The sequence below is a fragment of the Accipiter gentilis genome, chromosome 14 (genome assembly GCF_929443795.1).
Source record: "Accipiter gentilis chromosome 14, bAccGen1.1, whole genome shotgun sequence".
In the NCBI taxonomy this organism is placed as follows: Eukaryota; Metazoa; Chordata; class Aves; order Accipitriformes; family Accipitridae; genus Astur; species Astur gentilis.
In genome coordinates, this window is record NC_064893.1 from 25,261,692 (window position 1) to 25,278,432 (window position 16,741).

A 16,741-nucleotide genomic window follows, 5' to 3' on the forward strand; every position below is an offset into this window, starting at 1 on the left:
TTTCTCCAGGGTGCAGAACAAGCAAATCACTACAATCCTATTTATAAATTAGTGTTCTAGAATGCTAAATAGTAAAGACAAATCCAGCCAAAATTAGTTTTGTAAGATTTTCAATATCCTTGAAGAGATCAGTCTATTCAGTAAGAAAGTACTATACAGACATGCCCCAGCAGAGCTGTGGAGCACTTCAAAGAAGGAAGGAAAGAAAAGAAAGAAAAAAAAAAAGAAATAGCAACATGGGATTTAGCAAACAGGAATGTAAGACTTGCATGTAATAAAGCAAATATTTACATTAAGCACAATACAGCAATTTATTTAGATGCTTAAATGAAGAATACAAAGGGAAATAAAGATCACAAAATTATACATACTACAACAGTGTGTCATATATTAGATGGTATAAATGAATACAACACCTTGTTGGTGTTAACTAAAGATAAAACTAAATATCCAAAACACAGCACTTCTGTTTCAGTGTGCTGCTTCAACACAATACACTTTTATACAGATCTAAAAGGTGTCAAAATTAGTAGCTGCAAACTTGTTTCTTGCATGTGATTTTTCTTTTTTAGCTTAAAAGATTTCAGAAAATGGCTCTGAAATACGTTTGTCATCAGTTGTAATGTCAAGGATATTCAGAACAAGAAAATTCTATAATACAATAGAGTCCAGATATATTTTTTTTATGTTGCTGGCCTCTGTTTTGAGATTGTACAAGGTTATGTGCAAAAACTAAGTTTGTCAAAATTCATACTATAGCAGTTTCAAGCTTTTGCTAGGTAAACTAGATACAGCATTTATTACACAGCAGGGCAACACTAAAAAAGAGAAACAAATCTATGATGGGTACACAAGAACAATTTCATAAGCTTCACTTGAATAGGTCTAAAAGACTGTACAAATATACATTTCAACTATTCAGAATGATACATGAAAAAAATCAATTTCCCCATAGTCTACTATACACATTGAACTGGTAGCTTGTATGGTTGGCCCTACACTACCATGTGAAAAAGGGTAATGTTTAAAAAGACATACAACTGAACATGTACAAGAGTGAAATAGATGTTGAAAATGCAGATAAAATAAACCTCTGCTTTTCTCTGTGTGCATTCTGGAGCCACCAGCTCATCCGTTTTCACATTAAGTTACTGTGCTCATCCCAGCAGGTATTCTCAAGCAAGATTAGCCAACAGCATCCTTAAATAACCACTGGAATAATAGTGGCCGCAACCACCACATGCCATGATCTAGCACTCGAAAGGCAGTACCAGTCAGAATTTAAGCTTAGCAGTCATACTGAAATGAAAGTGTTTGGACAGTTGTAGACTGGATCATATTACTGACACTTCTGAATCGAGCAGCTCATGCTTGCTGGCTACTCAGCTCCACACCAGTTAAGCTGCTATGCATTGGTTCTGCTACTCCATCAGTCACACTGTCAAACTGATCTCCATCCTCACTGTCAATTGTGCTATTCTGCCATTCCATCTGCTGATTTGACAAGCTCTCCTCAATCTCTGATGCATTTTTCCATTGCGACTGGTCCTTAGACCAAAACTCTTCTACTTTTCCATAGGAACGATTTTTCCACTTTGACTGTTCTTCCTCACTTTCAGATCCACCCCCTTTTGTCTCAACAGTCGGTTTACTGCTACCAGCATCTTCACTTTGGGAGGATTCATCTGTCCACACTTCTGGTTTTACTTCCGATGTATTATCTTCAAAATCAGAAACCTGCTGAGAACCAGGCCCACTTTCAGACTGTGAAGCTCCATCTTTCCATTCAACAGTGTCATCTTGATCATCCTGATCACCTTCGCTATCTGAAACATCACCTACCAGCTTTGCTGGTTCTTCAGCAGAAATAATCTCTTCATATTTAGAGCTTTCCTCTTGTTTTTGATCAGACTTTTCTGGAGACTGTAATGTGTTTTCTTCAATGATTTCCTTGGATATGCTGTCCTCTGGGTTCTCCACTATGCTATCAGAAGAGGCTTTCTCACCGATGTCAGAAATGCGCTGACCAAATGGACTACCACTTTCATTGTATTCCTCTTCTATATTTTCATAGCTGTCTGAGGAACTTTCGTTATCTTTTTCTAAGTTTATTTTTTTATCAACAGTCTTACTAACATTGACTCTGGAATTCTTTTCATCGTGGTTTTCAAATAGCCATTCAGCATCAAAATCCATTTCATGTTTGACTTTGTTTAACTCTTTCATATTGAAACCAAGCAGCACACCAGGCTTGTATTTTTCACAATCTCTAACGCATTTCTTCCTTTTGTTACTAAAATGAGACGCAATATCAGATTTCCATAGCCACAAACTGGCAGCCAGCTTTTCAATTTCTCTCCTAGTGGGATATGGTTGCTTATTAAAATATTTTGTAAGAAATGTTTTCCTGGCTTCATAGGAATCATCTTCATGACCCTTAGGGTCCAATGCTAGAACTACAGGTTCTTCAGGCTTCTCCTCAAAGGCAGAGGGGGAGTCATCATCATCCATTTTCCTTTTCTTCATTAGTGAGAATTCCATGTGTTCGTAAGTACGTTTTACAGGTGCTACAGCTGGAGACTGACTTAGCCGAGATGATGAAGTACCTTTGTCCTGGCCGTTCTGAGTCTTCCCAACACCTCTGCAGTGAACAAGGTGCAGCGTTATAGTTGAGGCAGTCATGTTACTAGTATATACACCAAGGCAATGAATGCATTTGTAGGTTAGCTTTTTCTCAACTGGATGAACTGTCTGAATTACTTGATGCCTCTCCCGTAGATGATGTGCAAGTGCATCAGATATGGGTCCTTTTAGGATTGAAAAGCACAAAGGACAGAGAGTTTTCCCCACATCTTTTTTGTAGGGAACTGCTGCTTGTGGAGAACTTTTTACAGGTACATCAGACTTCTCCTGGATTTTCGGCTGTGGTTTTGGAGGAACTGGGGGAGTATTCTGAGCATGGTAAGCTACAGATTCAGCAGGAGCATCTCTCAGGTTGTAGGTGGTGACAAGAAGATGTATATTTGTGTGACTACCCTGCTGCAATGTCAAATCAAAGGTTAGAGTAGAATCGGTTTTAGGTCCCATTTCTTCATCAACATGAACCATTCGCATATGAGCGGCCATCTTTTCAACATCATTGAAGGTTGAACGGCAATACGGACAAGACAGACCATGTATTAACATATGATTAAGCAATGTATCAGTGGGTAAATAGCGATTACAGTATAGACATTTGCTAGTGAAATTGTGTATTTTCATTATATAGTTAGCTACTGCAGGCACCTTTTCAGCCTTGTGCTCCTTTTCAAAGTGGACACTATACACATTTTCAGGAAACAGCTCATTACAGATTGTACAGATTTTCCACTTCTGTGTGGATGATGTATTGACAGCAGAAGGACCTGTAGCAGCTACAGGAGATTTCGAGCCAGACTGACCTAATACTCTTGAAGCTGCCTGTGACTGAGATAATGACGTCTGTTTCAACTGAGCCGATGAAAGAGAAGATGAATTGGCAGACTGAAGAGAGTATCTTGCTGAGGCCTGTGATCTCTGTTCTCCTCCAAGAGTGTAAGGCCTTCCATTTCCACTTGCTGAAAACTGTTTCATTGTTTGTGATTGCTGTGGAATAGAAACTGGTGCATTACCACTTAAGTTTAGCCTTCCCCCTGGCTGACCAACATAACTCGGTGGCACTGATTTGACTCCGTAATTGTTTTGTTGTAGGTGAACATTTGACATCATATTCACTCCTGCGGAATTTAATGTAGGCTTTGGTATAGTGAGTCTGTTCATCATCTGTTGTGATGAAAGAGATCGAACACTTCCAGGGGAAAGGGGACCCATCCTCTGAGGGAGTCCCATAGGCTTTTTATCCTGTGGTTTTGGAGCTATTAGCATCAAAGGTTTAGATCTCGGAACCACTACATTAGTGTGACCTATCATTGCTGTTACCTGATAACCTATACGTTCATGGTCTTCGATAACATGCTGTACTAAAGCTTCGTATGATTTCGGCATAAAAAGGCATCGTTTGCAGTGAATACTACCCTCCTCTCGGGTACTGGAACTTAACGGAACTGCACCATTGAGTGACTTTTCACCTCCCTTCGCTACATAAGGAGCAGCAACATGCTGAAAATGTTCCCTGTAAATGTGCTTTCTAACTATTTCATACAGAGGATCTCGGTAAGTGCACTTCTTACAGTAATAAACAGCTTGTTCTACACTGTCAGCCTGCTTAGGTTTAAGGCTATCATGTTTGTTTTTATCTTTAAAAGTGCTGATGCCTCCACTCGGTGTATTGGCATTTGGAGCATGGAATATTTTAATGTGCGTTTCCAAAGTCTTTTTGTCCGCATTGAAAGTACAGTAAGGACAATTAAGGAGAATCCTATTTTCAAAGTCTTCGCTATGAACATTCCGGAAGTGGCTTTTGTACGCTGAAAAGAACTTCGAGGAAAATGGACATGCACTGCAGCAAAAGGGCTTTGTCCGATAGTCCTTAAAACAAAGAACAAAGCAGAAACTAAATATTGAAAAGCAGTTTTTAGAAAAATAACATCCATGATCTTCTCTAAACAATGTTTCTAAATAATAGTCTGAAGACCCACTGCAACCGTCTCAAACCCTCAGATTAATTTCTTCTCTCCAATTTTTGGCCTGCAGACCCGGCCCTAAAAAGTTTATCACCTGAACATACACGTGATGTGGCAAGTGCCAATTTAGAGGTCCCTCAAGAGTTTAACCTTAAACTCAGCATGCAAGGGTAAATCATAAGCATCTTTCTCCACCAGTCAAAAAAAGAAACCACCAAACCAGCCTCGCTTCCTGCGGCTATGCTGCATGAAAGAATTCACCATAAGCTCATTTCCAGGGGGAAAAGGCAAGCATGATTGAGTAGAATGAGACAGTATCCAGAAGACATGGGTTACTTCCCATCAAAATCTGCCAACCAGGTATCCATTACAAACTTCAATATAGAAAAAACTCCTCAAAACTTATTTTTGGTGAACAAATGGATCTAAGCTCACAAAGTCATATACTAAGGCCACACAAGCCCTTAAAATCACCAAGCCTTCTTCTTCTATCAAAGCACAAACCTGATTTTTAAAGCAATCTTGGATCGGGGTCGGGGGGGGAAGGGGGTATTTGAAAATTCCACGCTTGCAGTTTCCCTGCACTCTTTATCTTTGTTACATTTAACATGTTGCCAATGCAGTTCTTGTCAACTGTTGTAACAGAAACTAAAGTTACATTCGCCTTAGAGGTAGCCACAAGCAATCTGGCATTTCAGATAAGACATGAAATTCAAATAGTTACAAACATTCATCATGAGTGTCAAAACAAATCTTGTGCATCAAGCTACACATAGATCATCTGGAGAGTTATACTCTCCCTCTGCATAAGTAAGTAGGAATATATGTTTCTGTCCACCCTCTGAAGCCTCAGACATCTGGGAGGCTGGAGACGATACAACAAAACAAACTAAACAAAATCTGTCTCCTTTTATATTATAATTTTTATTCTGGAATTAACTAGAAGAAAGGACATCATCGGTGTATTTTATGGACCGCAGTAATGAAGAGACACTTTTAGATTAACACTACACTAGGAATCCACCATAATACAGGTTCCCATTTCCTGTAAGAGCAATACCTGATCTTTCAGATGCTAAAAGAGGGCTTATTTTGTAGAGAGATTTCTCACCTTTTCACTGTTCTGTCAGTGCTGGTATTACTCTATATTGTACCATCAGTAGATGCTACTGCAGTGGACACGACTTGCCTTAAATGTGTTTAATCAGAATCAAGTATTATTTCCTCCCTCCACTTCTAGCTCAATTCAAATTTCGTTTATTCCTGGCTCAGAAACATCTAAAAAGTAAGAATTCCAGTGCTGTATAGAACTATATATGCCTAAAACCAAATCTTGGACATAGTCAGATTCTGAGAATCTTCACATGTGGCAGACAGCTAAGAGCTACAACAGTAGAGGAGAGAACAGCAGTTAGATGTGTTCATTTAAACTTTTTGTGAAATGATGAAAACAGATAATGAAACATTAAGGAAAGATATCAATAACTTTATACAGTTTGTGATAATTTTTTTCTTTTAACCAGAAAGATGGTGAAATTGCGCTAAGCTTGAAAACAGATGGGCTCTTAATATGCAGTTGTCAAAGGGCGAGTAAGATTTCTTGACCAATCAGTTCTCCAGTTTTTGGCTATCCATGCTACTAAGATAAAGACCAGGATTATTACTTTAAAATAATAATAAAAAAGCACAGCTTTTCGGTTGTCCCTTAAACTGACAACAAATGGAAGATCAACAGGTAAAACCGCACAAAAAGCTCTTGGCATATTTGTGAAACACCCTTTAGTACAAACCATCTTCAGAATCAGATGTGTCAACATAAACTATTACCAACCTGATTTTTTGTAAGCGATGGGTCCCACAATCCTACATCTTCCCATGTAGTGTTTTTCAAATAAAAGTCATTAGGTTCAAACTGCTTAAAATCCTGGAGAAGGGGAAGATGGGAAGAGAGTACAGAGAATCAAAACCAAAGACCAACTGCTTCCTTAAGCAACTCTCGTAAGCATCCATGCAGTCCTCTCAAGTGCTGCTGGCAAACAGTAGATATTATTAATTCAAGGAACTGTGGGTATTTAAGATGTACCTCTTTGGAGATGAAGAGTTGTGAATAGTCTCAAGATCGTAAAATGCCTGAAGAACTATTTCCAATACTCATCCTCCTAATTAATCCAAGACTGTAATTACATACCTGCCCCATTTTCAAAAGCAGTCGTGGAGAAAAGTATTCCCAGGCTAGCACTAAACATTTAAGATCATACAGATGCTTTACCACAACTCTAATATTTGGGGTTTTATTTGTTTGGGGGCGGGGGGAGTGGGGGTGTGTGTTTGATTGGTTTTAGGTTTTTTTAACTACTTTAATTTCACACAGGAATTCAGATAAAAGTTTTAGAAGTTTGACTATGTGTATGATGTCCAAGCAGCCCGATTCCCATTAAAAAACCCATCTTATGAAGTACTTTGGCACGGCATACGAGTCAGCAGCACATAAGGACTCAAAAACAGTATTTCCACTGAAATGAATACTGAAAGTAACATTGTCCCAGTTCAGAATTTTACCCTCAAGAATTATACTTGCTCCACAAATTTTCCAAGCAGGAAGGACTAGCATTTCTTTCACTTATGCATCTCGTTTAAATGCTCTTTAAAGAGACACTAACAGAAAAGCCAAAGCAAACAGGTAACTTGCTGAGTACTCTAAAGAGTTAAATAAAGCGTGTGAACTGACAGTACACAAGTTAGTGTAGGAGAGAAAGCTGCACTTTTGAGATGATAGTTATGAAGTTTGTCCAGAAAAGTAGCACAAATACCTTTCCCTTCTAGGAACTAATACAGGTACAGAAGTGATTCTTTAACTTGATGACCTACCGTTAGCACTGACAAACACTTCATGAAAACCTCAGAACCATCTTCTGTCCCCCAAGAACATCCTATACCACACCTAGTTTTTGCTTCATTCCTAAATGTTCAGTTAGCAAGTGCTATTTTTAAGAATCCAACATAAACAAAAGACAACCTACCTTCAATATATGTCAAGTCAGTCACATATAGCCTGAAGTGTATCTTGTCTCCACTAAACTTTCTATAGTGTTTACAGGTACATTTTACCTCAAGTTATTAAGCCATACTTTGTGTAGAACTTAAAAAGCAATGCAGGGGTAGCAATGCCTGAACAACAAGGCTCAAATGGAATCCCAGAATAATTCTCAGAAGCTGATGAGAACAGAGGATTATGGTGTAGGAACAGGATACAGGGGGTTCCTTCAAAATTCACAGTACAGATTTAACATTTTGTGAAACAGGTCTAAAAAAAAAAAAGTTGTCACACACCAAAGACCTCCCGGTCCCACCAAGTTTGGAGCATTTCAACTCTAACTACAACACTTGGGAGGTATCATACTTACTTCTATATGTTCTTTACAGTATTCCAAACCAATGTCACTAAGTATTTTTTTCACAGTTTTCCGGGCCTTTCTTAAACTGCCAAGGTTGTTGACAGGAAGTTGGAACATAGTTTCTATTGAAAAAGAAAGTAAGAGAAAAGGTTTAAGTCAAATGTGTTTTGTCTGATAGTGTTGCACTTGTAATTATTAGTAATTTTCTGTCTCATTTTACCCATATTACTCGGTATCAGAGCTGTACCATTAACTAAGAAACTACCACATTTTCTGTCCGATTTGTTTTTAAATGAGGCTGGCCATAAAGCTAGATGTTGACAAACTTAAGAGAGCACTTAAAAAACCAACAAACTGATATAACAGCTATTGCAGGAGTAATCAGCTGCATCTGGAAATAACTTTTTTTTTTTAAAGTGTTTGTATTTACATGAAATTTACCTCCTATGCTGAAGTACTTAAAACCTCAATTTATCTTTTGTGCATACATATCCTAACTGATTTGAAAATTGGTAAGTTGAGCTTCAACGTTTGTGTCAGTCTTGGAATAGATTTAATAGTATCTCTTCAGTGAGAAAGATGCCTCTTGCATTCAACTGTAGGTAGGATAAGAAATTAATACTGTTTCCTCTATTTACTGTATTTATAGCTTTACATGGCTGACAAGCTGTTTAGCATACATTTTTCTTTTATTGATATGGGGCCGGAAAGCTTGGTTAGACCCCTTCAGACATACAAATCACTGGAAAAAGTACAAGAGATGGCTTAACACCTCCAAGTGTAGCTGGATATTTTCAGTCTACAAGACAACCCTCTCTTCCAGTTACCCACACAGAGATGGCGTATTCCAATTAAACCGTCTTTTAGTGACTAGGGCTATCCAGCTAAAAGAAGGTCTAAAATTTTAAGATAGGTGGATTCCCAGATTCAACCATTACCACTAGGATTTCTTCCAAATGCTAGTAACTAGTCTTATTTTGTGTATACCAGAGTTCTCAGGCTGCATGCTGCTATCGTTATGGTAAACGCTTGCTCAGCTACAGAACCATCATCAGGTCATCTGCACTTTAAGAAGCTACAAAATGGCAGAAACGTGAAAAGTCCCTGAAAACCTACAGTTATTTTGGAAGTGAGAGAGGGTGGACCCAGCAATAAAAATGTACACTTTTCTCAAAGAAAAGGGGACGAAGCTTCTTAAATAGCAAGAAAGTGTCAAAAGTTGTTATCTTGTTCCCTAGGCTTTAATGGTCCAATGCCTGTTGCATAAAGAACATCACCCCAGAAGATAAAAGCTGTGGTTTTGATCATTAATATTTCCATGAGCCAATTCAGAAATGTTGCTTTGTTTGAACAATAAAAGGTTTAATTCCTATCAACAAATTAATCCACTGTAAGGCCAAAGACTACCTACATCAACTAAAAATGGACAATTTTTTTTTTTGTTAGATGGTTGAAAGTATTTTTTAACACTTTCACCAGAAGCCTAGAATGCAGTTAACAGAAGTTTGCAGCCATTAAATATTTGAGTCAGACAAAAATTCTTCCCCTTTATCATGAGATCAAGGGCAATTGCTAAGCTACAAAGAGCTTACTAAGAAATTCTCAAAGTACAAAGAATATGCATTGTGACTACAACTGACTGTCTCTGATCAAAACCAACCCTTCTATATGCACTATCATGCATACTCCTTAAAGTATTACTCATCTGTTTACGCACTAGCTTTTTTTTTTGGTACCCCTACCAACTTTTACTAGGTAATGCTTTAAGACAGTCACTAACAACTTAATATTCCATGATTCCCAACAACAACACTGTTCAGTTTCAGAAATAAACAAAACTGAAAAGTTCTGCATGTAACAGTGCTAATACAAACCGCTTCAGCTTCACAATCTACAAGTAGCACTGCTAGCACATTGCTAGGGTCCAGCCTCTTCAAATTCAATGAATTCAGAAATAGCTCCTGGGTAAGGGCAGAAAGCTATCATGACATTTAAAATTCCTATCACAACTATAAACTATAAACTATGTGGAAACAAGCCTGAGTTTATATATAAAGATCTACAAGAAAATTTTCAGAAGCACCAAAGCAACTCTGATAATTAAGGATTTTGGTACTTGTATCAGGCTGGCCACTGTCACAGATTACCAGAAGCAAATACAGTGTCATTTTAACACCCCTATATGAAAACTATGAAACAACAACAAAAAAGTTTAGACCTTGTCTATAAATCTCGGGGATTCCAAATCACTCAGTTATAGTATTTGCATTAATGAAGTTACTTAGACACATCATGCAAAGTGACTAATGGTAGTAATTTTCAAACAACATAGGCCAGAAAAAAAGTATTTCAATGTTCTGTATTCATTTCCTGCAAGTAACACTTGTTAAGAGAATTTAGTGTAATCAAAAACATCGTGATTTCTTCACATACAAAACTCTAAATGCAAGTTTATTAATTTATGTGACCGTAGAGATGTTTCAGCTAACTCTAGTCTCAGTGAAAAGGATGAGAATTAAAAAAAAAAAAAAATTAAAAAAAATTAGAATTAAGGTCATATGAAAAGTAGCTATCTTCTATATCTTGATACCTTTCATTTTAGGGAGACTCAAACCCACTTTAAAAATATGAAGAGACTCAAACCCACTTTAAAAATATGAAGAATTAGCATTCTAGTGAAATACCTTATAGGTAGATTCACTTACAAGTCTCATAATATGAACCCTAATCAAGCTATGAAGAGCACTTCTACAGGCATTCTTTGCCATCTCAGGCAAGGGTTAAATAGATCCTCCAAAGCCTCTAATGACTTTGTATGGGAAATCATGAACTGCTCTTTTTTTTTAATGCTGTATCCATTCTCATCTGTACTCTTTTATAATCAAATATTTCATCTGCAATCCAGGCCTAAGACATTCTCCCTCTCTATGCAAGACTGAATGTGATTGTTCAAATAGTTAGTGATTCATGTCATCCTTTCAGAATGCTACTCACTCCTGCCCAATGAATTATTTTTAATCCTCATTAAAATTTTAGGACTAGGAGATGAGGTTCGAATCTGAGTTTCTAACTTCTTGTTACTTTGAAAACTGACTCAGGCAAATCAGTTATTTTATTGAAATCTGCATTCAAGCTTATGGTTCCCTTATCAGATTTTCTGATCAAATTCTGAATTTATCCACATGTCGCTTTCCTCTTTCTTGTATTAAGAGCTATTTCTAAATGCACACATTGAAGAGAAATTTAAGAAAAACACTTTCAACATACGTAAGATTTTATAACTCTGTACCGTGTATTAGGCTTTAAGTTAACTACGGAATGTGCCAAGTTCCGCCTGCTTTTCTGCCCGTACTGTGGTATCAGTTTTACTCTGGGCAGAAGCTATATCCTGTTATTTGTACAATTACTTAACATGCTTTTGAATGAAGTAAAATAAAAATAATACCATTTATGACAAAGTATAAGCACATAAATGGTGGAAAAGCTTTTGAAAACAGTGATGGATATTTACCTTGCAAACAGGAATTTGTATTGAGAAATTGTTGTACTAAAAAAATTAAGAACACAAAGAGTACATTTATATATTTCAGGGCAATGTTACAATTAGTTTAGTTACTTCAACAACTAGAATTAAAATCTCCTTGACTAAAAATATTATTTGAAGGTTGCAATTTTGCTTCAACTGTAAAAAGAACATCTAATATAGCTTAAAGTTGAGCCAGGTCCATTTTAAAGACATGAATAGTAGTTGAAAATATTTAACAACAGGGCTGAGGATCAGCAATGCCAATTTTGTGAAGTATTAGTAACAAATTAGTTTAAAAGATGGTGAAGACTAACGGGAAAAAACGCTGTTGCCTAAGAATTTCAGCTCCTAACTAGCCTACTGATTAATGCAAATGGTTTAGTAAGGTTGTGTCCTATTTGCAATTTCCAAGTAGTACCATTTTCTCTATTTTTGATCTGTAGTTGAAACAGTAAGTGAAGCTTAACATTTCCAGATGGAAAAAGCAACTCCAGCCTGCAGTTTCTTCTCCTAGGCCAGCCACTACAAAATAGCTTTCAATGCTGAGCCCACTGCCACTTTTTTCATGACTTAAAACAGACCTGACTTGTGTGATACTAGAACTGCATTAATAGGAATACAAAAAATACCACACAGCACACAGAGTGGATTCATATCCTTAAACACAGATCACAAATTGGAAAGAAAATATGCTTCCTTAACATTCCATTCCCTCTCTTCCCTAAACAGCATTGCAAACTATGACTCTGAACACTAAGTTACAATAAAGTAACACAAGTTTACTTTCAAAGCACAGCATATATATTTTTTTAACTCAAGAACATCCGTTTATTGAAAGTTCTTGCTGCTGCAGTTCATAGAGCCAGAATGAAAAATATTAATGTAGCCAAGAAATTAATCATGGCTCCTCCAATTCCTTTTCTGTAAAAGCAACTAAGTGTTGCTCTCACTGTACTGCATTGGTTCAGTAATGCTTCAGTAGCTTCCTCGTAGCTACCTGTATGCTCAATTTTTTCATCAAAAATTATATGAAGCAGCATAGTCAAGAATGTTCAGGATTTGAATGAATATTTTCAAGTGAACTTCAAATTCAAGGAGATAATGTCCTAGTAATTTTATTCCAGAATAACACAAGTTATTAATAAACAACTGTAGTAACATCAGTGCATGAAAACATTACATTTTAAAGTTTCTAGTAAGCTGTGCTGTTTTCTTCAAAACCAAAGTCCCCACTTAAAAGCATATACTCCTTTTGCTTGTAAAGAAACCATTTTTTTTTCCTCATGACAAAGCAAGAGTCAGTACAGTTTGTCTTCAGGCAATTAATAACTGTAAACTTGAAAGTCAGCCACAAGTCTCAAAATAATGCTTATTATCAAACAGCTTATTTTAGTACAAAATGCCACTAACAACTTCTTAACCAAAAGAATAAAACGCTTTCTCTTAATTACTCTGTCCAATATACCTAGACATGCCAAATATATACCATTATACATATATATATTAAGTGATAAAGAAAGCACATTATCTGGGACTGCCTGAAAACAAGATCTCTGTCCTATCTCCACCATCTTCTTGCCTCTGCCCTTTTGCCTGTCTCACAGTCAAGTCTTAAAGGCAAGAAATTATCAAGATCTTCCTATCACAACACATCATAATAGAGGACATAATTAGATCTTCACATCTGAAAACTGAAGATCAACCTTACTTTGCAAATTCTGCTTGATAGCTGAATCCAACTCGCCTAATCTTAACAAAGAGCTCATCCTTAAGCAAATACAGTTCATTTTATTTAGGAAGTTTCTTGACCATTTAATCGTAATTAGTGGAGAGCCAGATGCAGTCTGGTATTATTATGGTTTGTGACTACAAAAAGAGCTTTTAGCATCTCCATTCATTTCTATTTACAGCAAGTAAATCAAATTGTAATTGCAATATACACAACACACTGCCGGCACATCCCTGAATGTGGACATTAAAATAGTTGGGATTAAGAAGCATCTTGAATAATCATTTAGACATTAATGCTATTCGTCAAATGAGGTATCCTTTCTCTAACCAAAAGTTGATGTTTAAGAGAGGATACCTGGAACATCTCTTCTTCACTGTAAGGGCTTCTTCTTACTGCTCTAAAGCTTAGATCCAAGTAATTATTTTAACGAACACAATACTAAGGAACGCAGCAGCCAGTACTGACAAAACCCACTAGTGCTTTCATCTGACACTAAAGCTACCACTACATCCAGCGTCCCCCACAGTGAAGGATGCCCATAATAAAGGGTCAAAGGTCAACTGACCCTTCTATTAAATAGTTTACTTTAATGCTGTTTCTCCTGTTTTTCTACTGAAATGCCAAAAGTGAACGGTCTTAAATATACTGCACTTCAGTGAAGACAAATAAAAGGAACAAGCCTTTTCACTAGGCACAAGCAGCTCAAGCTTTACACATCTATCGGTTACCAATTCTTGATGGTTGAAGAAGTGCTACTTACCTAATATTATAAGCTCAATACAGAACTTCTCTCCAAGATCTCAAAGTAGCTTTCAAAAGAAGCTCAGCAGAATTTTTTTTTTTTTAATAAAGGAGGAATTAATTTATCCTGAGATGATACCACTTAATCAAAAGACAATTCCAGCCCAGGATTCTAGTTAGCAGGACATCCTGTATTTCCATGTATTCTGTTTTATAGTAGCCAAGGCATAGTTAATTTTTATTATTTTCCTGTATGGTTCTACTCTATCCTATTCATTCCTGCACAATTCCTAGATATTTCATAGAATCATAGAATGGTTTGGGCTGGAAGGGACCTCAAAGATCATCTAGCCATGGGCAGGGACAGCTTCCACTAGACCAGGTTGCTCAAAGCCCCATCCAGCCTGGCCTTGAACACTGCCAGGGATGGGGCATCCACAGCTTCTCTGGGCAACTTCTTTCAGTGTCTCGCCACCCTCACTGTTCAGAACTTCTTCCTCACATCTAATCTAAATCTACACTCCTCCAGTTTAGAACTGTTACCCCTTGTCCTGTCACTCACTACACTCACTCGCTGAGAAAGAGTCCCTCCCCATCTTTCCTGTAGGCCCCCTTTAGGTACTGGCAGGCTGCTATAAGGTGTCCCCAGAGCCTTTTCTTCTCCAGGCTGAACAACCCCAACTGTCTCAGCCTGTCTTCATAGGGGAGGTGCTCCAGCCCCTGATGATCTTGGTGTGCCTCCTCTGGACTCACTCCACCAGGTCCAGGTCCTTCTTATGTTGGGGGCCCAAGAGCTGGACACAGTACTCCAGGTGGGGTCTCACGAGAGCTGAGTAGAGGGGGACAATCGCCTCCCTTGACCTGCTGGTCATGCTTCTTTTGACACGGCCCAGAATATGGTTGGCTTTCTGGGCTGTGAGCGCACATTGCCGGGTCATGTTGAGCTTCTCATTAACAAACACCCCAAGTCCTTCTCTGCAGGGCTGCTCTCAATCCACTCATCACCCAGCCTGTATTTGTGCTTGGGATTGCCCCCGCCGCCATGTGCAAGACCTTGCACTTGGCCTTGTTGAACTTCATGAGGTTCACACGGGGCCACCTCTCAAGCCTGTCAAGGTCCCTCTGGATGGCACCCCTTCCCTCCAGTGTTGTTGATCACAGCACACAGCTTGGTGTTATTGGCAAACTTGCTAAGGGTGCACTCAATCCCAACTGCCTATATTGCCAACAAAGATGTTAAACAGTGCTGGTCCCCATACCGACCCCTGAGGAACACCACTCATCACTGGTCTCCACCTGGACATCAAGCCATTAACCGCAACTCTTTGAGTGCGACCATCCAGCCAATTCCATAGCCACCGAGTGGTCCACCTGTCAAATCCATGTCTCTCCAATTTAGAGACAAGGATGTCATGCAGGACAGTGTCAAATTCATTGCACAAGTCCAGGTAGATGATGTCCATTGCTCTTCCGTTATCCACCAACACTGTAACCCCGTCATAGAAGGCCACCAAATTTGTCAGGCACAGTTTGCCCTTACTGAAGCCATGTTGGCTGTCACCAATCACCTCCTTAGTTTCCATGTGCCTTAGCATAGTTTCCAGGAGAATCTGCTCCATGATCTTGCCAGGCACAGAGGTGAGACTGACTGGCCTGTAGTTCCCCGGGTCTTTTTTCCCTTTTTAAAAATGGGAGTTACGTTTCCCCTTTTTCAGTCAGTGGGAACTTCCCTGGACTGCCACAACTTCTCAAATATGACAGATAGTGGCTTAGCTGCTTCATCCGCCAGTTCCCTCAGGACCCACAGATGCATCTCATTGGGTCCCATGGACTTGTGCACCTTCAGCTTCCTTAGATAGTCTCGAACCTGATCTTCTCCTACAGTGGGCAGTTCATTCGTCCAGTCCCTGCCTTTGCCTTCTGCGACTTGGGCAGTGTGGCTGGAGCACTTGCCAGTGAAGACTGAGGAAAAAGTCGTTGAGTACCTCTCAGCCGTCTCCATATCCCAAGTAACCAGGTTTCCTGTTTCCTTCCAGAGAGCACCCACATTTTCCCTAGTCTTCCTTTTATCACTGATGTACCTATAGAAGCTTTTCTTGTTGCCCTCAAAAACCCTGGCCAGATTTAGTTCTGTCAGGTCTTTAGCTTTCCTAACCTGATCCCTGGCTGCTTGGACAATTTCTCTGTATTCTTCCCAGGCTACCTGTCCTTGCTTCCACCCTCTATGGCCTTTTTCTTCGTGTTTGAATTTGACCAGGAGCACCTTGTTTATCCATGCAGGCCTCCTGGCATTTTTGCCTGACTTCCTCTTTGTTGGGATGCATTGCTCCTGAGCTTGGAGGAGGTGATCTTCGAATATTAACCAGCTTTCTTGGGCCCCTCTTCCCTCCAGGGCTTTATCCCATAGTATTCTACCAAGCAGATCCCTAAAGAGGCCAAAGTTTGCTCTCCTGAAGTCCAAGGTAGCAAGCACCCTCCTCGCCACCCTAAGGATCTTGAACTCCACCATTCATGGTCACTGCAGCCAAGGCTGCCTGTGAGCTTCACGTTCCCCACCAGCCCATCCTTGTTCATGAGAACTACAATTTAATACGTTACAGCACTTTCCTTTTAAGGGAATGTGCATCTGTACACACATTCACAGAAAAGTAAGTCAAGACAATCACATATATGTTCAGCAAAAATAATTCTACAGAGAAACATTGAGCATTTTTTTATCCTCATTAAGTAACAGGAATAATGAGAT

The 16,741-nt window shown here is 38.7% G+C and overlaps 1 protein-coding gene across 20 annotated transcripts in view; it reads right to left on the minus strand.

Moving 5' to 3' along the window:
- Positions 1-93: 93 nt before the first annotated feature.
- The window catches only part of ADNP (activity dependent neuroprotector homeobox), a 35,572-nt gene continuing 18,924 nt past the window's right edge, over positions 94-16,741 (minus strand). For all 20 annotated transcript variants that reach the window (XM_049816774.1, XM_049816773.1, XM_049816766.1 and 17 more), the window contains 3 exons: positions 8,006-8,118; positions 6,433-6,525; positions 94-4,506 (listed from right to left, as the gene is read on the minus strand). In XM_049816774.1, coding sequence (XP_049672731.1) covers positions 1,366-4,506; positions 6,433-6,525; positions 8,006-8,118 — 3,347 coding nt within the window. In that variant the 3' untranslated portion in view covers positions 94-1,365. The remainder of the gene's footprint in view (positions 4,507-6,432; positions 6,526-8,005; positions 8,119-16,741) is intronic.